The sequence below is a fragment of the Fonsecaea erecta genome (assembly GCF_001651985.1).
Source record: "Fonsecaea erecta strain CBS 125763 chromosome Unknown Scaff9, whole genome shotgun sequence".
In the NCBI taxonomy this organism is placed as follows: Eukaryota; Fungi; Ascomycota; class Eurotiomycetes; order Chaetothyriales; family Herpotrichiellaceae; genus Fonsecaea; species Fonsecaea erecta.
This window is the reverse complement of record NW_017387252.1, coordinates 364,406-387,805: the sequence shown is the minus strand read 5'-3', so window position 1 is coordinate 387,805 and position 23,400 is coordinate 364,406. Positions and strand designations below refer to the sequence as shown.

The 23,400-nt window shown below is 53.9% G+C and overlaps 6 protein-coding genes across 6 annotated transcripts; 3 read left to right on the top strand and 3 right to left on the bottom strand.

Annotated features, from left to right (window-relative positions):
- Window positions 1-693: 693 nt before the first annotated feature.
- AYL99_09370 (hypothetical protein) lies at window positions 694-4,253 on the bottom strand (the record flags this gene model as incomplete). The annotated part of the gene is made up of 4 exons (XM_018840877.1): window positions 694-2,249; window positions 2,298-2,592; window positions 2,649-4,049; window positions 4,122-4,253. The coding sequence occupies 4 exons, from the start codon at window positions 4,251-4,253 to the stop codon at window positions 694-696; spliced, it is 3,384 nt and encodes a 1,127-aa protein (XP_018689558.1).
- A 2,352-nt stretch (window positions 4,254-6,605) lies between these two features.
- AYL99_09369 (hypothetical protein) lies at window positions 6,606-8,227 on the bottom strand (the record flags this gene model as incomplete). Its single annotated transcript, XM_018840876.1, has 2 exons — window positions 6,606-7,528; window positions 7,585-8,227. 2 exons carry the CDS (start codon window positions 8,225-8,227, stop codon window positions 6,606-6,608), a joined length of 1,566 nt encoding a protein of 521 aa, XP_018689557.1.
- Window positions 8,228-9,013: 786 nt separating this feature from the next.
- Window positions 9,014-10,463, top strand: AYL99_09368 (hypothetical protein; the record flags this gene model as incomplete). The annotated part of the gene is made up of 3 exons (XM_018840875.1): window positions 9,014-9,117; window positions 9,168-9,699; window positions 9,756-10,463. 3 exons carry the CDS (start codon window positions 9,014-9,016, stop codon window positions 10,461-10,463), a joined length of 1,344 nt encoding a protein of 447 aa, XP_018689556.1.
- Window positions 10,464-10,891: 428 nt separating this feature from the next.
- On the top strand, window positions 10,892-12,585 carry AYL99_09367 (hypothetical protein; the record flags this gene model as incomplete). Its single annotated transcript, XM_018840874.1, has 2 exons — window positions 10,892-11,793; window positions 11,844-12,585. 2 exons carry the CDS (start codon window positions 10,892-10,894, stop codon window positions 12,583-12,585), a joined length of 1,644 nt encoding a protein of 547 aa, XP_018689555.1.
- A 370-nt stretch (window positions 12,586-12,955) lies between these two features.
- Window positions 12,956-14,582, top strand: AYL99_09366 (hypothetical protein; the record flags this gene model as incomplete). Its single annotated transcript, XM_018840873.1, has 2 exons — window positions 12,956-13,063; window positions 13,119-14,582. The coding sequence occupies 2 exons, from the start codon at window positions 12,956-12,958 to the stop codon at window positions 14,580-14,582; spliced, it is 1,572 nt and encodes a 523-aa protein (XP_018689554.1).
- Window positions 14,583-16,363: 1,781 nt separating this feature from the next.
- AYL99_09365 (hypothetical protein) lies at window positions 16,364-21,586 on the bottom strand (the record flags this gene model as incomplete). Its single annotated transcript, XM_018840872.1, has 4 exons — window positions 16,364-16,618; window positions 16,651-19,166; window positions 20,299-21,042; window positions 21,112-21,586. 4 exons carry the CDS (start codon window positions 21,584-21,586, stop codon window positions 16,364-16,366), a joined length of 3,990 nt encoding a protein of 1,329 aa, XP_018689553.1.
- Between the last annotated feature and the right edge of the window lie 1,814 nt (window positions 21,587-23,400).

The window sequence follows — 23,400 nt, the reverse complement described above, 5'->3', positions numbered from 1 at the left end:
GTCGCCGCTTGGCAACATTTGAGATGGAGCGCACCACCACCACTGCACATGGACAAAAGAATATTACCCCGAGCAATATTCCGAGGACAATCTGCTTCGCCACGTAGCTATGTATCTCTGTTATTTGGGGGGAGTTGTGTCTGCTTGTGCTTGTGCTTCTGCCTGTTCATCCTGCCTGTTCAAAACACAATCATACAATGCTACGTAGGGGGGTATCCATCTTTCCGATCCCACGAGACTCTTCACCCATCCGTGCCTGCAATGAATCAAAAAACCCCCAATGTCAAGACCCACGTCTTGGGAAGCTCCAGCATAGTCTCAACAGTTGGCTCTCTTTGAATCCTAGTAGTCCCTTCCCAGCCAAGATCGAACGCCGCCAGCTAACGACATGAATCTGACGTGCTTTGTACTCTGACACAAAGAATGACCTTTCCAAGTCCAATGCCATTCACTGGCCCAATCTTTCAGTGTGGAAGGGAGACAAAATGGTGGTTGCTGAATGCAACGGCCTCTGCCAAAATTCGCACCCAGGTTGATACGGGGTGGAAAAATAATGTCCGCCAATTGATTAATTGATTACAAGAAAGTCGATATCCACCCCTTTGCACCCATTTCCACCGGACCCTTGGTCGAATCTTCATTCTCATTTCTGCAGAACAGGAACACGACTTGTCTAAAGCGCAACCGGCTCGTTCATCGGTAGTCGGCGTCCGTGGGTGCTCGACGTCGACGGAAGAAATCTTGGACTTTCTTAACAGCCCCGGACCTTCCGCTGTGATGCGTCGGCCCCTGCTCGTGGTCGTATGCTTCAGTGAACTTGCGGTTGTTCTTGACCAGTACTCCTCGAGCTGGGCGCCCCTGTTGCATTGATGGTCGACCGCTTGGTTGAACAGCTTCGGGATACGCCATCATGTGCGCCATAGGCTCACTTTGTTGACGTTGATGGACACTCTGTCCCTGCGGAGCATACACAGCAGTTCCACCATAGACATCGTTCATGGTCTGTGTTGGCGGGACGCGTGGTGCCTGATATTGGGACTGAGGTGGTCGTGAGAAGTTGTTGTATTTGACCGCCCTCGGTTCGTCATACTGTCCATCTGTATTCGCAATGTGTTGATTCATCTGTTCCTGGCTGGCGGTGGCTCGACTCGAAGCCGCCGGAGCAAAGCGCTCACCTTGCGGGGTGCTCGGTTTAGAGGAATATTCATCCTTAACTCCCCCCATCAGACCTTTGAATGACATCGAACTAGGAATAAGTGAAAATCGTCGTACCGGCTTCTCTGTTTGCGCCTGATTCTCCATGTCCGTGCTCCTCTTCTTGCCTAGTCCAAAAGAGAAAGATCGCTTCGAATCTGTTGACATGCGAGGTTGTGCATCCGATGGATACTCTTTCATGCTGGTAGGCGGGTACTTTCGCGAATTCTTTGGTCGCTCGACGTCCTTTTTCACCACAGAATTGGATCTGCCAAAGAGTCGCTCTCCGAGCCCACTCAATGTACTCGACCGTCGGTGGTGAGCGGCTTTCTGTGGTTGCTGCGAGCTAGGCGGCGGCATCGGCGTCGTCATCGGTTGTCCAATGGAGTTTTGGGCGCCCGATTGTGGCAGAGGACCAGAAATGTTGTAACCCCGACTGGTCTTGGTTGGTTGCGTAACCCGACCCTGGACGTTGGTTGCAGCCACTGTCGGTGCCACTGGCTGACCATACGATCCCCGGGACGGAAGACGAAGATCGGATCTGGTGTTGACTGGCCCACTTGCAGATGTCATCGATCCTTGGGTGCTAGGCCTGGTCACGTATTGGTTCGTCGGTGCTGGAATGCTGCCAAAGGCGCTAGTTGAGTCCGAGACCGATCTTGGAATCTCCCGAACGGGACGGACAGGCGGCATCTTCTGTTGCGAAGCGGTTTGCACTCTTTCTCGCGTAGACTCGACAGGTGGATCCTGAGGTAGCGGTTTTGACAACGATATTGGCTGCATGGGGGCGACAACACGAGTTGCCTCTTGTTGAGTGTGACTGACTGCTGGTCCTGTTGCGACGCCAGTTTGTCCACGAGCCGTATGAGTCTGGGGAGGGACATATTCGGGTTGCAGTGTATGACGGGTTCTCCGTGAACCGGTGGATTCCTCGTCGCCTTCGTGCAACAGTCCCTCTGGGGAGCGCACAAGGGCGCCGGGAGAAGCCCGACTATGTTTCGCTGGTACTTCACGTACTGACGCACTTCTATTGACGGCGGGCCGTTCCTCATCTTCTGCCACGGGTTAGTGATGTACTACAACAACACAAATGAATAGCTTACCAGCTCGAACACTGCCCTGCGGAATCTCGGCGACATTGGTGGTACTGCTGGTCATATCGGACACCACATGCTGATATTCACTGAGCCAGCTGTGTCGGGCAACCTCAAACAAGTCGGCCCGCTTTCGAGGGTCTGGAACTAGAATTCGGCGAAGAAGATCTCGCGCATGGGGCGTGACATATTCCGGGAACGTCAATGGGGTGGTGGTTATGTACTTGTAGAGGAGATTGATGTTGTCACCTTCAGGGTTTGCAGGATCGTCGTCGAAGGGTAAGTATCCTGCCAGCATAGCGTACTTGAAAAGCCATTAGCATCACAGACAGTAGGGATTTTGCGGTTACAAGTGCTCACCAGAATAACTCCACAACTCCACACATCAACTTTCCGGCCGGTGTAGAGGGAGTCACTGACCACCAGTTCAGGGGCAGCATAGCAAGGGCTGCCACAGCTGGTTTGCATCAGGTCGCCTCTTCTCATTCCGCGGGCATCCAGTCGATCGAGTTTGAACTTCCGGATAAACTCCTTGTTACCAAGGTTGTATACAATTTCATCAGACAGGTCGTCTTTGGGGTCAAATGTGTTAGCGAATCCAAAATCTGTGATGATGATGTTGCGATTCTGGTCGAGCAGGAGGTTTTCCAACTTCAGGTCACGATGGACAATGCCTTTCTTGTGGAGGTAGCCGACTCCCGAAACAAGCTGCGCGAACAGTCTCCTGGCCGCGGGGTCTTTGAGATATCGGTTATTCAAAATGTAGTCGAACAGCTCGCCTCCAGAGGCATATTCCAAAATGATGCCGATGTGTCGTTCTGTCTCGACCATTTCATGGAGTCGGACGATATTCGGATGCGCCAGATCACGCAAGATGGAAATCTCGCGATAGATTTTGGGAAGTCGTGTCGGGTTTGAGGCGACCGTCTCTCTCCTAATGAGCTTGATCGCCACCTGAGTGCTTCCGTCCTTCTTCCAGCCTAACTTGACCTTACCGAATTCACCTTCACCAAGCGTCTGACCAAGCACGTAGTCCCCGAATTGGACGTCCTTGCGCCGAGATGACTTGGAGTAGTCTTGGCGACGAGCTGGTCCTGGTGGAGGCAGAATATCATCATCGAGATCGGGGACGTTTCGGGTATCTGGGTTCATGGGTTGAGCTTCGGCAATTCTTTCTTGGGCTCTTTCAATATCTTCTTGTGGATCAGATACGACCACTCTGTTGATCACATCGCTATACTCGCGTGCCAGAGAGGCGGCGGTGTTAGATGGGTGCATGGTGGCTTCAGACCGACTTTGGGTAGGCGCAGTGTGTGCACCTCGTTCTCGTGTGCTTGCGGCACGGTGTGGACCGTCGGGACTGGCAGGACCCTTTCGTCGGCTACGTGCAGTGGACGCAGCGGCCGTTGATGTATCATCCCGAGACCTATCTCGTGTTTCTTCATTGTAATCTCCGACACGATTCTGAACCCGACCAGCGTGCGAATCTGGTGCATTTTGTCTCACCTGTCGTGCTGCAGCTACTCTTGCCTCCAATGGAGCAGTTGAAGGAGCTACAGGGGCGCGTGGAGAGCCCTGCTGCTGAGAAGATGTCCTAGGAGGAGGAATGGGCGCGCCATCATATTGATCATGGGCAGTAGACTGATTGCGGATGTGATACGGCAAGGTCGTGGCTGGGTTGTCGTAGGAGGCAGTGGTGATAGGATTGTGATCTTCATGAGACGAGTAGTTCAGACCGTCGTCTTCGTGCGAGGGATAATACTGAAAAGCGTGCGAATTAGTGTCATCCCCGAGCACCACGGTCGAAATTGAATCAGGGCGCACTCGACTTACCGGTTGATTGGTGTAGTAGCGTTCAGGATCTGCGCCATGTTGGTGTTCGTAGTGAAGGCTTTCGGGTTGCGAATACGCAGCAGCGCTTGACATATGTTGCCGGTATTGACCTGCGGCCATATCCATAGACATCCTTCAACCACCCAGAGTCGTGGCCTCAACCACGCACCCACTCCCTCAAAGAACCACGGTCAGGATACGTCAAACGTGAAGGTTGAGGGGAGGTTGTCTGAAGGATGCAGGAACGTGTAGAAGTGGAGGGTTGTACACTAGATCGAGCGAGGAGGTTAGTGCCATTCTCTAAGCTGAAGACTCAGGACCTGCTCACCGAAAGACCGTTCCAACTCATTCAGAGGCGCGAATTATGAACAGGACGGCGCGGTTTGGAGGGCGTCGAGAGAGCGATTTGTTGTGAGGTCGGAAGGTCACTGTTGGCACCAGTGAAGCAGGGAGCTAGTGTTCGAGTGTCCAAAAGGACAACAAAACGTTGGGCGAAGGGTCAAGGGCGAACGCCGAGCCTGCGACGTCTGCAACGAGGTGAAGGAAGGCCAGCCGGCCAAACGTCAACAAGTAGGGAACAAAGTGAGGCGAGGCACACGCAGGACCGCAGTCATTATCGCGAGTTGCAGCAGATCTATCGAAACCGAGCGAGGTGAGGTGAGGTCAGGTTAGAATCGACTTTAGGCGCTCAAGGAGGTGGATCGTTGTGACTGGCCAGCAGAAAAGATAGGCGGTGAGGCAGAAAAGGAGAGTCGTATGTTATTTTTCCTGCTTCTAGGGATCGAATAAAAAGTACAGTGCTGTTGTTTGGTGGGAGAAGTGCGGCAGAACAGATTGTGAGTTGTTGTGGTTGACCGGTGAGAAGACGGACAACGCAGCATCCCAGTACCAGCAGCGCAACTCGCTTGTCCACCCAAAACCCCCCAAAAGGGTGGCCGGAAAATTGGCAACGCTAACCAGCAAGCGATTTCTTGTTAATCATAACCTGGCTGCTAGGGTACCGAACACCTACTCCGAACTTCTACTAAGCTGCCCTTCTTCTGCTGCGTACCTGTTTGTGCCCTCCAACGGTGCCTGCTTCCTCTATAACTCTAGGCACTGCAGGGTGCGTCGCGTCGATGCCTCATAGTCTCCGAGAATCCACCCACATTAGGCACGGGATGAACCACATGGACCAGCCTCATGTCAATGAGAAAGTCAAACTCCCTCGGGAGCGTTGTGGCATAGCAGTGCCTCTGTCCGGGCCCGAGCCCTGCGCCCTGCTCGAAAACTTGAATCTGATTGTGTTCCCTTCTCAATTGAGCCCAGACAGCCTGTTCCCTCCAACAAGTCTTTGTCCAAACCCGCGTCTTTCCCAGTTATTGAATGGCACTTGACAGTGACGCCGAGAATAGGGGCCCCCAGCCAGATCCACTTAATCTGAGGTCAACAATCATCAACCCTACACGTGAACGTAGCTGATCATCGCGTCAACGGCGTTAGAACAATCTCATGGCCTGCTCCCTCTTCTTGTAAAATGATGGGTCTTTACACTCGAAGGGTTACAGTGATGGTGAGATGATGGAGTTGGGTTTTTTGGCTGCCTCCAATTACGAGTAACTTGATTTCTCAAGCGAAATTCATTCGCGCGAGGATCTCGAAACGCGAGTCTCTGAGGGGCCCTTGACGCGCAGACGCAATGGGCGGAATAACGCCCACCAGCCCATGTGCCCAAGGGTGTGACTCGTGATTTGCTTGGGGTTACGGGCGAGCCACCGAGACTCGGGGCCATCCAGAGTGGCTAGTGGGCTGCCCAGCCAACCACGCGTCGGGGGCCAGAACAAACTCCTTCTGGGGCCCTGGGGGGTTCCGTCTGGGCCAATACAGTTACGCCACACCTACTCTTAGAGGCCCCTCCAGATCCCAATCCCCATATATCTCCCGGCAGGTCCCACCTGTATTATTGAGCCTCGAGATCGACGTGCGCATGTGAACTTCTGCATACTGCAGCACATCGGCGCCGGTGCTTCTGTGCATAATGCAAGTCTAGGTCGTGCAGCGAAGACAATTTCGACGTTGGTGGGCTGGATTTACAGGTGCAGACACAGTCGTCAATATCAAGTGCTGTGTCCAACTCCCAGGCCGTGCGACAGGCATGGTTGAAGTTTACCGGCACCAGCGGCAACCCAAAGTGACGAAATGGCGGTGAAGCATTCGGGTAGAGTCAAACGACGTCGAATCTCTGTTTCAGCCACTTTTGCCCGGCAGATGTCGTGCATGCAATGCGGGAATCCTGTGATCCATGCTCAATCCAGCCCAAAAAGAGAGAAAGGCGAACTGCGGGTACATGGCAGATATTCTCATGTGCGTGCAAGCCGGGCACGGGCCTGTTTCATCCAGCTTGAAACAGGATGGCGCTCGTCTTCGAAAAGTCAACCCCCATCACTAAGCAATGCCCTCCATTATCTCACGAAACGTCAAAATACAAGTATCTGCAGAGTGTCATCACTTCTCCCGCACATGTTGTCCCTGCAGTGTTGAACCCAAAGGTTCACCGATCCCCGAAGGATACGAAGGCGGCGCATTGGTCGCATTGCCATAACTTTCGACTCCATATCCCGCCTGGCTCACGCCGCTCTGCGACGCCCCTGAGTAGGAGGAGGGATAGTAATCGTTCCGCTTTTCGTCGGGCATGTATGCTTCAGCCGGCACAACTCCTCCATCGCCTGAGCCGACGACAAGTTGCTGTCCGTTTGGCATCCGGCCGACCACCATGCCCTTAGCCACGGACTTGATTACTGCTCGACGTGACACTCCCATTGCGTCAATGTAGACAAGGCCCACGTTTTTGACACCACCAGCCAGACCTTGCGCTACGGTGCCAGCCTCCTTGCCGTACTTGTGGCTCACTACATTGGTCGCCGCCGCGGAGCTGGAGGCCAAGAGGTTGCGACCGGCCTGATCGATGCCGTCAGCAATGGTAGAGAAGGCAATCATGGATTTGTTGAGAATGCCGGGTTTATACTCCTTGCCCACCTCCTTCTTGGTCTTCTCCCCTTTTCGAGCGAGTGAGGCCCCAAAATTCTGGGCATATCTACCCAGTTGACCGACCGTCTTTGCACTGAGGCCAACGGCGCCCTGAGTAAAGGAGTGGATTTGACGGATGCGCGCATGGGTAGCAGGTGAGAATGTCATGGGCTTGGGGTTAGGCTGGGTATTCTTTTGGAACGAATCTGCCCCTGATGACAGCTTATTCGCCAAGTAAGTGGAACTCGTCACAATGAGCCTTGAGGCGGTCGCAGAGCCTTGCACGACTCGCGACTTCGCATAAGCAGGATGTTTCGATATGGCAAGGTAGTCTTCAGGAACGTTGTCGACTCGGATCTGGTTGCCTTGCCCTTCGACAGGTAGCTGGATCTGGACCGGAGCTGTGTGAATTTGTCAGTATCGGCCAAAGATGGGGGGAATGAAGCCGTGCACGTACTCTTTGAACCAGGCTTGACCGATGTCTCCTCCACTAATGTGTAGTTATCTTGCAGCTCGCCGATGACGCTTCCATTCTCTTCGTCAATAAGCACAATTTGCCCATGCTGCTGATTACGATCCTTTTCCGGCTTCGGTGTTCCGATGTAGCCCTCTCCTGGCCGATAGTTGCCCGGATCGTAACGCTCAAATCCCGGAGGTGTACTGTGTACTCGTTCGAGGAATGCCGTACACTGGGCGAGGATGGTCTCAAATGTGTCTATCTCGTCTTGCGTTACCTTTCCTGGCCCGTTGCCGATGGAAGGAAACTGCAGCCGGATGAAGGCACCCGCATCGGGTCCCAGATCCCAGCGAGGTATCAGGTAGCTGCTGGGAGGTTTGTGATAGATCTGGGTGGTTGCAGGCAGCGGAAGATCTAGTTCAGGCGGCAGGTGGAGGTGGAGGTAGAAGTCTTCCTCGGGCGCCGCGCTGGTCGGTTCAGTGGTTGACAGGTCGGCAAATGGTGATGCAGTCGGCACCATCAAGAGCGACAAAGTCTGGGGGCCTGATGTCGTGATCAGATGTTCCTCTCCATTCTGGACGGAAAATGCAGAGATGTTGTTGACGCTGTAGAGCACCTGCGGCTCGGAATGGCCAGCAGACATGATCACAATGCAAGATGGTACCTTGAGTCTCCGGTGACTTTCGAGAGCGCTCAATGGGCAAGGATAGAAGAGGGCGGGAGCAAGTCTGGCGAGGGAAAGATAGGAGACAAAAGGAAGAAACAAACCTCAAGGTCGCGATCTTGGGCGGCTATCGCAGATTCTTAATATATCCATTGCTTGGACTTGAATCCTGGGCATCATCGTTTTGTCGCCAGTTGAATGGACGACTGCGTCAGAAGTGGGCGCCAAAGGGTCGCACCTCCTGCGAGTGAGCGACGTCACAGTCCAGCTGCGCCACAACTGTGTTCAAGCCACATAAAGCATCAGCCACACGCTGCTGGGCCCTTGGGTGTTCTAGGCGGTGGTCAGGAGGGATGCAGAGCTGGAGACGAGACGGTTAAGTACTCGGACTCGGCAAGGTCGTGACGTGCCGGTACTATTGGCGACCCGGACAAATAGCATATACTCTATCAGTTTGGAAAGCCTACTCGTATTCTGTAGGTGGCTCTGATGGCGCTGCTGGCTCTCGTTCTTGGCTCGTAAAATAGGATCCGAGAAGTCGCCGATCCTTAAATATCCGCGTGTTGCCCGCCTGCAGGGGGGCAGCTGCTGGTGAGCCGAGCACCGAGGAATCACATCAAACCCCCAAGTGCGCAGCACAACAACGAATTGTATTGAATTTTGTTCACCGAGCCTTTGCCCCGGTGTCTTATATACAGATCCGTTCTGGACTTGAGCTCGAATCCCTCAGTCCTTGTCTTCCTGCACCTTATCCCCGACGTCAACATGGCTGCACTCCCGAGAACATTGCGACCCCTCGCGAAAGCTACCACGTGCATCAGACCTCTTTCTTCGGCGACCAGGTCACTGCCTCGAAGGAACCTTCTACCGTATGCTCTACCTCCCCTCTCGATCTCTACTCTGGCTAAATTGAAATCAGCAAGCGGACGTTCACTACGACCTCAAAACGGCGCTATGCTGAACCTTACATGCCCGATGACATCGACACGACCTCCCTGTCTCCGACACCCATCACCCACTTCTCGGAGACCGAGAGAATGCTGGCAGAGACTGTCTCGAGATGGGCGAGTGAAGAGCTCGCACCAAAGGTGAGGGACATGGACGAAAAAGAACAGATGGACCCGGCCGTCGTCGAGCAGATGTTCGAGCAGGGCCTCATGGCCTTTGAGATCCCTGAAGAGTATGGGGGTGCGGGAATGAACTTTACATCTGCAATTGTGGGAATTGAAGAGATTGCCCGGGTCGACCCGTCAGTGTCGGTATTGTGCGATGTGCACAACACATTGGTGGTTACCGCCGTCCTCAAATATGGCAGCGAAGCATTCAAGAAGGAGTGGCTTCCAAAGTTGGCCACGAACACTGTCGGATCGTTCTGCTTGTCTGAGCCCGCGTCAGGCTCCGACGCCTTTGCATTGAAGACCAAAGCAGAGAAGACATCAAGTGGTTACAAGGTATGTCTACCATCCTCTAAACCGCTTCATCGTTTCTGTTTACTTACAAAGACTAGATCAACGGCTCTAAGATGTGGATTACTAATTCAATGGAAGCTGAATTCTTCCTCGTTTTCGCCAACCTTAACCCCGAAGCCGGATATAAGGGTATTACGGCGTTCGTTGTTACCAAAGACATGAAGGGCTTCAGCATAGCCAAGAAGGAGAAGAAACTCGGGATCCGAGCCTCCAGCACCTGCGTCATCAACTTTGACGACGTCGAAATCCCCCAGGAAAATCTCCTCGGCCGGGAAGGTCAGGGCTACAAGTATGCCATTGGCCTTTTGAACGAAGGACGGATTGGTATTGGTGCCCAGATGACAGGGTTGGCTCTCGGAGCATGGGAAAATGCTGCCAAATATGTCTGGAACGATCGAAAGCAGTTCGGCAAGCTGGTCGGCGAGTTCCAGGGCATGCAACATCAACTGGCCCAAGCCTACACGGAGATCTGTGCAGCCCGGGCCCTGGTCTACAACGCTGCTCGAAAGAAGGAGGCAGGCGAGGACTTTGTCACAGATGCCGCCATGGCAAAGTTGTATGCCAGTCAAGTGGCTGGGAGAGTCAGTGGACTCGCCGTCGAATGGATGGGAGGCATGGGTTTCGTCCGTGAGGGTATCGCTGAAAAGATGTTCCGGGATAGTAAGATTGGGGCCATTTACGAGGGTACCAGCAACATCCAGCTCACCACGATAGCAAAGGCGCTGCAAAAGAAGTACACGTCATAAGGGGGTAAGGGGGATATCTCGGGAACGTCGACGCTGTACTTGAGTTGAGGACTCGCACTCTGGAATATTCTCACGTTGATCTTGACTTTGGCGACTTATCTAAGAAAGAAAAAAAAACCGCCACTCACCGGATGTAAGGTTCTCGGAGAAGGAACTGGCGAATGACTTCCTAATTGGATGCTCTTGGCTCTTACATAAAGGGAGCATGGGTGTGACTTTCTTTTAACCCCACTGTACGAGTATTTCCGGTAAAATCGAACTATACGCCACAGGGGATATTGCGGGCTTCTCGAGCAGTCTATAAACGATGGTACAGAAGGACCCTTTGCATGCGGCCGCATGACCGCCAACCTCCTCACCATCCACGTCTCCGTTCGTTTCAAGTGGGCTCAACGGATTTCTTGAAAGACCTTGTGTGTCACCACATCATGGAGGTTGACACGGCAGACCAGTTTGATAAAGCCCCTCAAGCCTGCGTTTCCTGTCGGAAACAAAAGCGAAAATGCGACAAGTTGCTGCCCAGCTGCTCGCTGTGTACGCGTATGTCCCGACCCTGTGATTACTCGGAAACCGCCCCCAATCCCACCTCTGAAGACTTTGCTTTGATGCGACAGAAGATATCCGACCTGGAAGCCCGTTTGGAAGGCCGACGCTCGGAAGGGTGGCATGGCCCGATACGCTCTTTCAGCAGGAGTCCGGGCACCGGGGGGGAGGCGGCCTTTGCGACCGACAGCAATGTCATCTTCCCGGCTGCGTTTTTCCTCGACGCCGAAGTCTACGCGCAGGCGCAGCTGACCATACCTCGACCCAACATCGCCGTCCCGGCAGAGGTTGCGGCGACGGTGGGAGTCTCCATCCTGGACATCCAGGATATTGTCGACCGGTACTTTGCGAATATTCATACCTGGCTTCCTTTCATCTCCAAAAAGCGCCTGCAGCTGACCCTATCCAATCCTGCAATGGAGCTTACCCTCGACCTGGCACTCCTACTCCTATCGATGAAGCTTATCATCCAGGTCCCCCAAGGGGGCTCCCAGAGCATTCGATCACCACTGTACAATCTCACCAAGGGCTATGCCACCATGGTTGAATCGAGCGGGTTGATGTCCCTACAGTTGCTGCAGGCGAACATCTTGATCGCCGCGTACGAGGTAGGCCATGCGATCTACCCAGCCGCTTACCTGAGTACGGGACACTGCGCAAGGCTAGGACATGCACTGGGCCTGAACGACAGACAACACGCTCCTCAAATGTTGAAGAAGAGAACGGGGGCGTGGGCAGAGCTGGAGGAATTCAAACGAACGTGGTGGGCAACTATGCTCTTGGATAGGTGTGTACACCCGTTACCCCGTGCGGATCAGACGCTTACCCTTGGTCAAGATATGTCAATCTCGGTTCCTCAGGCCACCCCTTGGCTACCGACGACCCTGTTGTCAACGACACGCTGCCGGCCGACGACGAGCTCTGGGACGAAGGCCAGATAACGACGAGTGAGCCTCTCTACGTGTCCTCGCCCACAAACGTAAAAGCCGGAGCATTTACACGAACGTGCCAAGCGACGCACCTCCTCGGCAGGCTCGTCCGGCTTCTCAATGACAGGCTTCTAGATGCGTCTATGCGATTTTCCGAAGCAATCCAGCTCCATCGGACGCTTCAGGCCTTGGCCAATCTACTTCCCAACGACGTCCATCACTCGCCAGAGCGCTATGGAACACCCTTGGCCCTTTGTTACAGCAGCCTGCTACACCTCAGCGACCCGTTTGCTTGTACTGAATCCAACCGCGGCTACCGGACCGTTGAAGAGACCGAGATGCAGACAATCGCAATTGCAGGGCTGAAGTCGGTCGCCGCAGATGTGCTTCGTTTCAGCCAGCTGTGGCACGTTGACATGACTTCAAACCCAGCAGCAGTGAGTCCTTTGCTTGGGGACTGTCTGTACTTCGCGGCGACCATCTACGCATGGCTTGCCAACGAGACCGGGCAACAGGAAATGGGAGATGCATACCACATTCTCCGGAAGGTGTTGGAAACGATGGGTTCTCGGTGGGCGGTCGCACAACAGTATCTGATTCTGCTCGACATGAGCAAAGAGCATCTCTACGCCGATTCACTACTTGTCTGAAGCAAGGCCAGAACACTATCAATTGGCACGTATATTGAGGTTTGATCTCGGATGCTACCACGATGCACACACAGCGAAAGCCCAAAGACCAAGGCCAAACGACCGAATGAGATTTCCCAGATGCTTGAAAAGAGGATAAAGGTAGCAGGTTTAGATTTCTGGAATTTGGTGCAGTGCGATGTCCCCCTTTTGCCATGTCATTTGTCATTTGTCATTTGAAACGAATTGTAGAGGCTGTGGCGTGTCATTTCATCACATGTGCTGCCACCTGTCAACAACAACATTCTTCTGAATTTCCCTGCATCATCATCATCACCAACAACGCCCATTATTATACAGAATGATCTAAATAAACCCCAATTCTCTTGCCATGGCCGCATCTGCAGCAGCTTCTTACAAGGCTCGTAAGGAGGCATTCGTGTCCAACCTCTATGGAAGCTCCCTGACAGAGATCAACCTGGTCACGCTCGTTGCCGCAGTATGGTTCTGCTGGCCTTCCACTCGAGAACAATCACACTAATGGATATTGGCAGGCCGCCGTGTTTCTCTGGACTGCTTTGCAGAGAAGATACTCATTCTTCACGCCATACTCTCCTGTCGCTCTGGTGGCCGACTTCCTGCTCAATGTCTGCGCCATTTTGTTCGCCATCACCCTGTACTCATCAGCTCCCCTGGCCTTGAATCTCTTTCTCATCACCCCTGCTGTTCTGCTTCTCTTCCTCCAGTCCGGTGGACAGTCGGCTTCTTTCTCGGACGGTCCAGCAAACCCGTCATCAAGGACAGCGAAGAAGCCAGCAAAACTCAACCCTGTCGCTGTCAATGGCACCGCTGCCAGCACTTCCAATGCTCCCCTGGCGCTCCCCGTCCGACCATTCCTCACCCATTACCGCGGGTCCATGCTCGTTGTGACCTGCCTGGCCATCCTCGCCGTCGACTTCCCCATCTTTCCCCGCCGCTACGCCAAAGTCGAGACTTGGGGCACCTCGCTTATGGACCTGGGCGTGGGCTCTTTTGTCTTTTCCGCTGGTGTGGTCTCTGCCCGAGCTGTGGTACGCGCGAGCTCCAATGTCTATGCCGTGTCATCCTCCACGACCAACTTTGCCAATCGTTTCATTCAGGCCTGTCGGCGTTCCATCCCCCTGCTCGCCCTCGGCCTCATTCGCCTGTACAGTGTCAAAGGCCTTGACTACGCTGAGCACGTCACCGAATATGGAGTCCACTGGAACTTCTTCTTCACACTGGCACTACTGCCGCCCTTCACAGAGATATCTGACAGCCTGACCCGCAGGGCATTCAAGTCTTACGAGGCCTTCGCCCTCACTATTGCTGTCATCTACGAACTTGTCCTCAATAATACAGACCTGCTGTCTTACATTCTGATCTCACCTCGCGGACCAGGCCTCCTATCCAAAAACCGAGAAGGAGTCTTTTCTTTCACCGGATACCTGGCCATCTTCCTCGCAGGGCGAGGAGCCGGACTGCTTTTGGTCTGTTTCAACCAGCCGGCCCCTGGGGTTGCGAAGCAGTTGAGTCCAGTGGAAGTCACGCGTCGCGAGAGACAATTGGTGCTGAGGAGTCTTTTCATCAAGTCTCTCATCTACGCGTCGCTTTACTGGTTGACAACGAGCCTTTACACGTTCAACCTGACCGTATCGCGCCGCCTCGCGAACCTCCCCTACGTTTTATGGGTCTTGGCCTTCAACAATGCCCAAATCCTCCTCGTCGGGGTGGTGGAAGCCTGCGGGCCGAGCTTCTCATATGAGGCGGAAGACAAGGACAGAGTCCGATCTGCGACCAGCCGCATTCTGGCGGCTTACAACAGCAACGGACTCGCCGTGTTTTTGATCGCGAATCTCTTGACGGGGCTGGTCAATTTGAATTTCAACACGCTCGACATGCCTCCACTGGCGGCAATGGGTCTGTTGATGGGTTATGCCGTGGTCGTTACCGGGGTCGCCATGGGATTGAACAAGAGCGGCGTGAAGATCAAAGTATGAGGCGCGTGCGATGCCCCTGATGAGAATGCAAAGAGAACCGCACAGTCGATCGTTTGCGGGCGGACAGGGACACTCCATGTCCACAGCATCCAAGGTCTAGCCTCGCCGATGGTCTCTGTACATGCGTCTCCGCCTCCTCGAGATGCCACCCTTCTCTTCAGCGTCAGTCTCGCACGAGACGGCCCCCGTCTGGCAGGCAGGAATAGTTGAATGTGTCAACTCCCAACACCAAACGAGCAGCGGGTTCTGGGACTTCAGACAGCGACCAAAACAAGAGCCACCCGTGTCGCAAACCCCCTTGGGAATGGCCGTCTCGATCTCGGTGTACATACAACAACTCCTGCACTAGCTCAGGCCAGCAAACGCTCCTGTCCCCAATTCCATATGTACAATCACCGGCCCATCCATATTCTGAACACCTGGAAGTGGAAAGGCGAGCGAGCGATCAAGGGGAGCTGCCGTGTTCGTACAACTGCACGGTGTTTGGTCTGTTCATATGCGCACGCAATGTGTGCCTGCGCGTGTCCGAGAAAGAAGGGTAAAGGATGCACATATGATGGTGATATAGAGCCAGCCATGCTCAGTGCTCAGTGCTCAGCGGGTGGGTGGGTGGTCACGGATGCATTTCTTCATTCATTGTGTTCAATATTGCGCGATAAAAACCGGACCGAAGTGGTGGTGCCGCTAGGCGCCTGATATGTGTGGAAACCGGAACCAGAGAGAGAGAGAGAGAGAGAGAGAGAGAGAGAGAGAGAGAGAGAGAGAGAGAGAGAGAGAGAGAGAGAGACAAAGAGCGATAGCAATAGATGAACCATATCGTGCCTAAGAGAGAGAGTGATCCAGAATCCGATACAGAGTGAGATATAGCACCGCAGTGCATTTATTCAATGTTGACAGCGGCGGCGCCCTTCCTGCCTGTCTGTCTGTCTGTCTGTCTGTCTGTCTGTCTGTCTGTCTGTCTGTCTGTCTGTCTGTCTGTCTGTCTGTCTGTCTGTCTGTCTGTCTATCCAGACATGTAATATGTACAAAGGTAGGACAGAGGAATGATGTTTGATCCCTCTTCGGAAAGATGGTCTATCTATCAACAGCCAATGAATGAATGAATGGGTGAGTGGGGTTTTTTGCCTTTCCTTTCCTTTGCAGCATAAGAGTCATGGTGTGAAGACGGACCAGGTCAGATCAGATTACCAGACCAGAACAAAGAAACAGAAAGAAAGAAAGAAAGATGATATGACATACCATAACATAACATAAAATGTGGTATCGTCGATCTATGTACATGTCTGTATGTGTAGGCGGGCCTCAAAACAACGCTACATAACATACATAAATACATACATACCTCATGATATAATAGCCCGTCGTCGTGATCACCTGCGTCCAATCCCTGTCCGGGGGCTGGCTCTGATTGCCTCGCCTCCGGTTCCCGCCCAAGCATTCATTCATTCTTCTGTCCGAAAAACCCGATGTTGAATCATAGAATAAGGAATTGGCTTGTTGTCTGGTTGACGAAAAGACCTCGCGAGACGCCCCCTGACATCTCGACACCACCATCAAAAGGGTGAGGTAACGCCCGACGCGGGAAACCAAAGAACATATCCCATAAATCACCCTTCATTCGTGTGTCATACGGTACGGTACATTCGCACCTTGTACTGTACTGTCCATATACCTCACAGCCCGCAGCACTGGTCGTTCTTCCCGGGACCTTGTGCTCCAGCAAACCCCTTGCTCCTCCGTGTTGCAAGCAAAAAAGGAAACCCGACAAACAAGCCCATTTCTCAATACGGCACAACCTTGGCCCTTCGGACGAGATCTTGGGGCAAATCGGCCTCCGCGACGAAGCCGAGCCTGAGGCAGTCGCCCCAGAAAAACATGGCGCGCTCCTGGGCGTAGGCGAGGTAGTCGAATTCCTCCTCGGCTTCATCATCGACGGCGGAGGGGGAGCTTGAGCGGCTATCATCCGGGCGAGACAATCCGTCTTCCGGGGTCGTTTCTGCGTGACCGTTTTGGAGCGGTTCGGTTTGAGGTTGAGCCTGAAGTTGGGGGTGCAAAGGCACCGCGCCACCGTTGATCGTAACCGCTTGTTAAGATCGGCGTTCCCTTCGGTGTTCTCGTCGATGGTGGTATGGCTAGTGGAAAGATGGTCAGGGGCGTCCGCCGGTTGCTTCACGACAACATCTCCATTGCCCTCATGGCGTGCCTCCTCTTGTGCTCTTCCCTCTGGTCGGTCCCAGTGACTCTCCACCTGTAGTCGTTTCTCTTCTTCAGTGAGAGGGTCGGACATTGGATTGGCATGTTCGACTTGATGGCGTCCCCCAGCGCCATCCTTACCCACCAAATTTTTCATCTTTTCGACAATCTTCTGCTCTCCCGCAGATACCATCTCTGTCATGCCTTTCCTCCTCTCTTTGATACGTTTGCTCAGGCTCTTCTCTTCCTTTTCCCTTTCCTCCAACGCGTCCAGCTCCGGCACCTTGGCCTGCACAATGCCCCAGGCCACCCACTGGGCCGAATTGGCGACCCGCCACAGCCTCGTTTGCTGCAACAACCTATCGATTTCGGCTTCCTGAGCCTTTTCCCTCTCGTCCTCCTCTTTGTCATAGTCGGATTCAGATGGCCCCTCGAACCCGCTGCTCCCTCCCCATGCATTGGGGGTCCCACCTCCGGGGGTCCGAGCGTCAAGCATGAAGTCGCTGATATTGGTCTTCTCCCGACCCTCCATCTTGGGTGTCGCACTCGCCGCAGGGTTGAACTGGGGTCGATGCATGACATAGCTCCTCACGAATCTGTGTTGCTCCTGCTCATCCGGATACCGTCTCGTGTCACACTGATAGTTCTTGTCAGGAGGATTGTGATAGTTGTAGCACCATTCGGTAAAATGGTTTGCGAATTCCAACCCTACAGGGTTTTGTGCTGCATATTCGAAGTCGATGACGACGAGTTGTTTGTGTTGGTTGGACGGTCTCAGAAGAGGTGAGGTGCCAGAAGGTTGTAGCCGCATGAGGTTTCCGTATTGAGTGTCGTTGTGGGCGAAGACGAGCAGCTTGCGGATTCCCTCGACGCCACCATATTTTTCAAGCAGTCGTTGCCGATATGTGTCGTATGCCTTGCGGAAGACGGGCCATTCGACACCGCAGATCAACCCGCGCCGGACGTAGCGTGCATTGATTCTCGACTTCCGCCTTGCTGTTCCGTCTGCGAGCTCCTTCACCGCCTGATGAACCTGTTCGTCGAGCCAAGTGATGACTTTCTCGCACCGGTCGACCCACTTATCCCAATTCACGAAAACCGCCGGGCCGGCAGCGAGCTCAGATTCGAGCAGATCGATACCTTCATGAAGCTCGCGCATGCGCTTCGCGATTTGCTTGGAAGTCTCTGGGGTCCGCAGATCCTCTGCCGTGAGGGTTATGGCGTGGAGAAATTCCTCGAAACGGCCATTTTCGAAGGAGCCCAGAAGGCGAGGTCCAATATTTTTCCGAGCGAGGCGGCGGAGAATGCCCAGTTCAGCCTCGCGGTCGATCAGGTGTTCGACCTGCGGGCCGTAGATACGAAGAAGGAGGGACATAGGGCGTCGCCGGGAGACCGGGACAGGCGCAGTAGTAGGATCAGAAGGATTGTGGGCATCGTATTCGGACATGTCTTTGGGGGGGTGGACGACATAGACGGCGTTGGTCAGGGCACCGCTCAGACGCGCAACATCAATATCGGCAGCTCGGTCGATGGGTATGCGCCGCCAGCCCTTGAGCTTAAGCGTATGCGTCAAGCGGACAATGTCCTTCTTGAAGGTCACCCAGTGCTCGTAGTCCTGCTTCCTCGCACTGTCGCTCGTGTCCGCGTCTGCTGAACCGCCAGTGAAAGCCATCGTCTTGGTGTTGTCCAGCTTCGCCTCAACATTCGGGACTAATATGTCGTCGCCATAGAATTCCGTGTCTGATGAAGCCGGAACGGAGCGAGGCTGCTTGTATTTCTTGCCCACGGATCCCCTTCTCAGGAGAGAGCTCGACGACTTGCGCAGGAGCTTCGAAGGATGGCCGGACGAGAAGTTTTGGAGAATGCTCTCCAGCCTCTCCAGCGACATATCTTGGTCGCCGTCGAGCACAGCATCATGGGTTTTGGAGTCGTCGCTCTGCTCGTCGGGTGTCTTCGGACGCTTGTTATGATGATGGTGATGGCGATGGTGCCTTCGCTTCTGCCGCTTTGCCTTCTCATCTTGAAGCCAGTCGGCCACCTGGGCCAGGATGGCACGTACGTCGGGCGTTTTACCCTCTGCTGCCGGTCCGGTAGTGATGGTGCCCGGGCCCTCAGACCCTGAGTCACGAGGGTTATTAGCGTCGAGACGGAGATGCGACATGGGCCTGTGGAGGGAAGCACCGGGAGCAGAGAGATGAGAAGAATAAGAATTGGAACCAGGCAGGGCGGGTCGTCCGGTCATCTTCTTTCCTGAAATACTGGCGCGGTGAAGTCTGGGGCTGGACGAGGCGACGAGCGTGGGGGAGGTCCCGGCACCGTGACCCTGGTCATCCGCGAGGACCTTGATACTGGACTCGGGGATATGCTCGGGCTCGTCAAAGATGGTCACACCTAAGAATGCGTTAGAGGTCCTTGTAAGTCGGGTTGCATCGCGCTGGCCAACGATTTTCTCTTGCAGCAGATACCAAACAGACAAAGGAAAAAGCAAACACATGGGCAGGTACCGTCGCGTAATGCCCGGAGCTCGATCGTTCAATGGAGCCTCTTTGTTCCCGCCGCATCCCACTGTCGTGTGCCCCGGTGTCGCGTGACAGAGAGCCGTGGATGTGCTCGAGCGACAGGAAACGGGCAATAGCGCACGTGCGCGGCTCCTCCTATCAGAGACGCCGTTTGCTCCAGGAAAAAGCATAGGCTGAACAGTGGCACCAACAATGGAATCATGCAGCAAAAGAAATAATTAAGGGTGGGCGCAATGGCAACGCAAGCAACGCCTTGGATCAGCCTGTGGTGCGGCCTTCTTGGACGATGCAAACACGAGGCGCACGGGATGCATGGGATTATTGTTTGTCATGGGCTATAGTGGTGGTGGTGAGGCGTAGTCGTACCTTTTTGGGGCCCTGTGCGTGGCGAGATGGATGCTTTGAGACTTGGAGATGGATAGGAGGGTGCCATGGTGAAACGGATGGCTCGCCCTGTTGGGGCTGATTGTGTTTGGAACGAGTGTTAGCTTCTTGTGGCCATGGACACGGGAAGAAGAGATGGTGGGAATAATATACAGATACAGTAGAAGCAGGTTGGTGGTGGAAAGTCGAAAGTGAAAAGTGGATGGAGCCAACGCCACAAAACAAAACACGTGCTCACTGTCACCCAGACTTGGAAACTCTCAAAGGCCAATACAATCTTTGCTGCATCATGTGTGCCCAATGCCAATATACAGTACAACCTTCCTCCTGGCCTGACGGCAAGCCCCCGTGCATGAATCAATCCTCCCCTTTCAGTTGCCCGCCTTTTCCTTCCTTGGTCATACCCTTTATCCTGGCAAATGCTGGGCCTAGTGAGCCTGTTTCGTCGCTAATGAACCGTTACCTATGCATGGATATCGTTACAATCAGAAGAAACTCTCTGATCCAAGTCTAGTCGAGATCGATCAATCACCAATGTCACCGATCCAGGCTCTTTTGATGAGGTCTATCGTGTATCCTCGTCACTTGCTCCCCTCCTACTCTGGGACTCCCATGTCGACTCGAGGTCGCCCGGATCTCCTCTGGATCTTCCACCAGATCCGACAGTCCAAAAGCACCGTGCTCGACATCGTAGTGTTGCATCAGCCCTGCACTCTCGGCGCTCACGTGTCGACTTCCGCCCGAGAATAGGCCTCCCGGGCTGAATGTGAGGCTGCTGCTCCGTCGGTGCGGATCCAGACTCCTTCTCGCCTGCATGCTTCTCCGCGTTTGCAGGCCTGCCAAGGGGTCGGTCGGGATCCCATCTTCATCTGCAATTTTCCCGTTGAGCATTCGATGGCCATCAGGGTCCCCTCGCGATAGATTGAGTAGGTACACCCCTGAGAAGATGACCAAGAACCCGCAGAGGAGAGAAATGGTGTTGACAGCATCGGTCGTGTTGAACCCCTGGAATAGAATAAACGACGCGCACAACGTGGCAGTGGTAAATGTGACATAATACAAGGGGTTGACGATCGAGGTCGAAAACTGGCTGAGTGCCTTGTTGAAGTAATTCATCTGCGTGAGAATGCAGACGATGGTCACCACCATAAATACGTAGGTCGAAGGGTGTGTAAATTGGTTGTTGCCCGCAAAAGTCAGCTTGACTGCAATTCCAAAGGCCTTGACCGACATGACCGACACCGATCCGACAGTCGAGCAAATCGAGATGTAAATCAGGGGGTTCTTCTTGCCGTACACCGGCGCAACCTTGTAGATCATAACGGTCGAGAAGACAATCGCGGCCAGACAATAAATGATAAACGCTGTGAGGGAGAGTTAGCCATGCTTCTTCCACTTCATGTGCGCCGACCGGAGTCGCATATTTCCCATACCTGGTTTGATCGCGTACGCCAGAATCTGATCTACCGTCTCTATCTCCTTGTCTGGCGGCGCATGAAGGACGATGATGACGCTCCCGAGCAGACAGATCGCACATCCCAGCTTTCCCAAAACTCCCAACTCCTCGCCCAGGAAATAGGCACCGAGCACGGCTCCAATGAGCACACTGAGCGCGCCCAGCGGTGTGACGAGAATGGCGGGCGCAAAGGCGTATGCGGCGAAATTGGCGATCTCGCCCACCACCAAGGAGCCTATCCCTGCCCACCACAGCGGCGTTTTCATATACGCAAATCCTTCTCCTTCAAAGCCGTGCTTATCTGCGGCGTCGTTAAGTCCCTTCTTGGTGATAACAAAGCTGGTTCCGATGGCGAGCGTGGATACGATGGCCAAGGCGAGGCCGATATATTTGTCTTCGAGCATATTGAACACCATATGTGGGGCATTGTTGCTATCAGCAGTGTCCACCATTTTTGCTCTCTGCCTTTCTCGCCCACCCTCTCAGGCTGTTTCAACCTCGTCAACTCGAAGATCGTGACACCAAGGGTTCCGTATCCACCAACGACAACGCCGATGTGCGAGACGCGGGAGAGCAGTTTACTTTCTTCTTCTTCTTCTTCTTTTATTGCCGATGTTAATCAGAGAGGAGCGATGTTCACTGCGCCGTCGTTGTTGTGATTCCGTGCATCTAGCAGACTCTCTGACTCGAAGGTTCGCAAAAAGTCGCAAGCTCTCGTAAAACCGACACGGCTGATCCGACTCCGTGAAGGACTCGTGAACTCGAGGCAAGGAATGAGCCAGGAGGGGTTTTGCGGGCTGTTTGAAAAGGATCGTTGAGGTTTCGCTGGAAGTCGACACTAAACGAAAGACTGGATGATTTTGTCGTGTGTGGAGGAAGGCAAAAGGAATGGCAGGTCGATATTACTTTGCTCCCAAGGGAATGGCGTAGAAGGACGAAGGGGAGGGGCCGGCGGTGGTGGCGGCGTTGGACGGCTTATTAGCAGGGAGGATACGCAGTCGCAGGGAGATGCGACGATGGTGTTCTTTCGGCCTCTCAAAAAGCGTGTTGGATTATGCGGTAGGGGTAAATAAATGACATGTAATCGTTAAGATTGTTGCAGATCAAGATGCCAGGTTGCGTTGCGCCAGGGGCAGAATGGGCGGCTGGAGGCGGTGGTTCCACGGAAGGGCGGGCGTGGTACAGTAACTTTGGTGGTTGTTGGTGGTGGGTGGTGGTAGGTCTTCTTCGTGGAGTACCTTGTAGTAGCACCAAGTAGCAAGGAGCACTGCGTAGGGCGGTAGTCAGAACCCAGCTCGCCAGTTACCGCCTGTGGTGCCCCCGCCCATGTCTGAGAGCTTGGCCGAGCGCTCTGAAACAAGCATATTAATCGCCCTGGCACTGTGGACCGCGGCGACGCGTCGATGCATCCACTGTCAACGTGAGAGGGAGCTGAGAAGACTCCGTCTCCATCTTCTGACCACTCTACTCATCCTGAGCTGCGCCTCTTTACTTTTTACCACGAACCGCGCCTGGGGGCTTATGGCGCGCCTCTATCCATCTCCATCAGCTGCTCCAGTAGAGCTGTCTCGAACCTGAAGCCGTCCACGCCCGATCAATTGAGAGCCCCTTTCAGTTCTCCGTACTCTCTCTCTTTCTCTCTGCGTGAGCACCACTCGGAGGAAGGTCTCCTTTGTACAAGCCCTACGAATCAACAACTACGAACTACTGCTATTCAATGCAATTCCCTCGAGATCACCGAGAACGAGTACTCGGTACAGAGTACATATCACAAAGTACCTCATCCTCTCGCATGGCCCCTGTTTTTGGCGTAATGGGCATCCCACCAGCTCAGCCCACAGCCTCAGAAAGCCTTGATCCCTCCCTCCACTCCCTCTTCCCGAAACCATTGAAAACTCTGTCGCCATCTTGCACTCAACATATGTAGCTAATCCAGAATACCTACCGATACCCTGCAGCCACGTTTCTCCAGAACATTCTGCTCCAAAGACTTCAACCGTCCGAATCCCTTCACATTGCTCGTACATATGTGTGCACTCGCCTCCGGATGGGGAATACTAAGCCCTACGGAGTACAAGGTATTCCTGTGCGTGCTTATCGGCCGATCCCTGCCAAATATTTGGGAAAGGCTGCACCAAGCGCGACACCAGTCGAGTCAGGTGGACTCTGGTTCGTGTGCTTTGTCACGAGCTTCCACCGAAATAGTAAAAGCGCTGACCAACAAGGCACACTGAATACTTGGCTAGGTGCTTAGGACTCGCCGCTT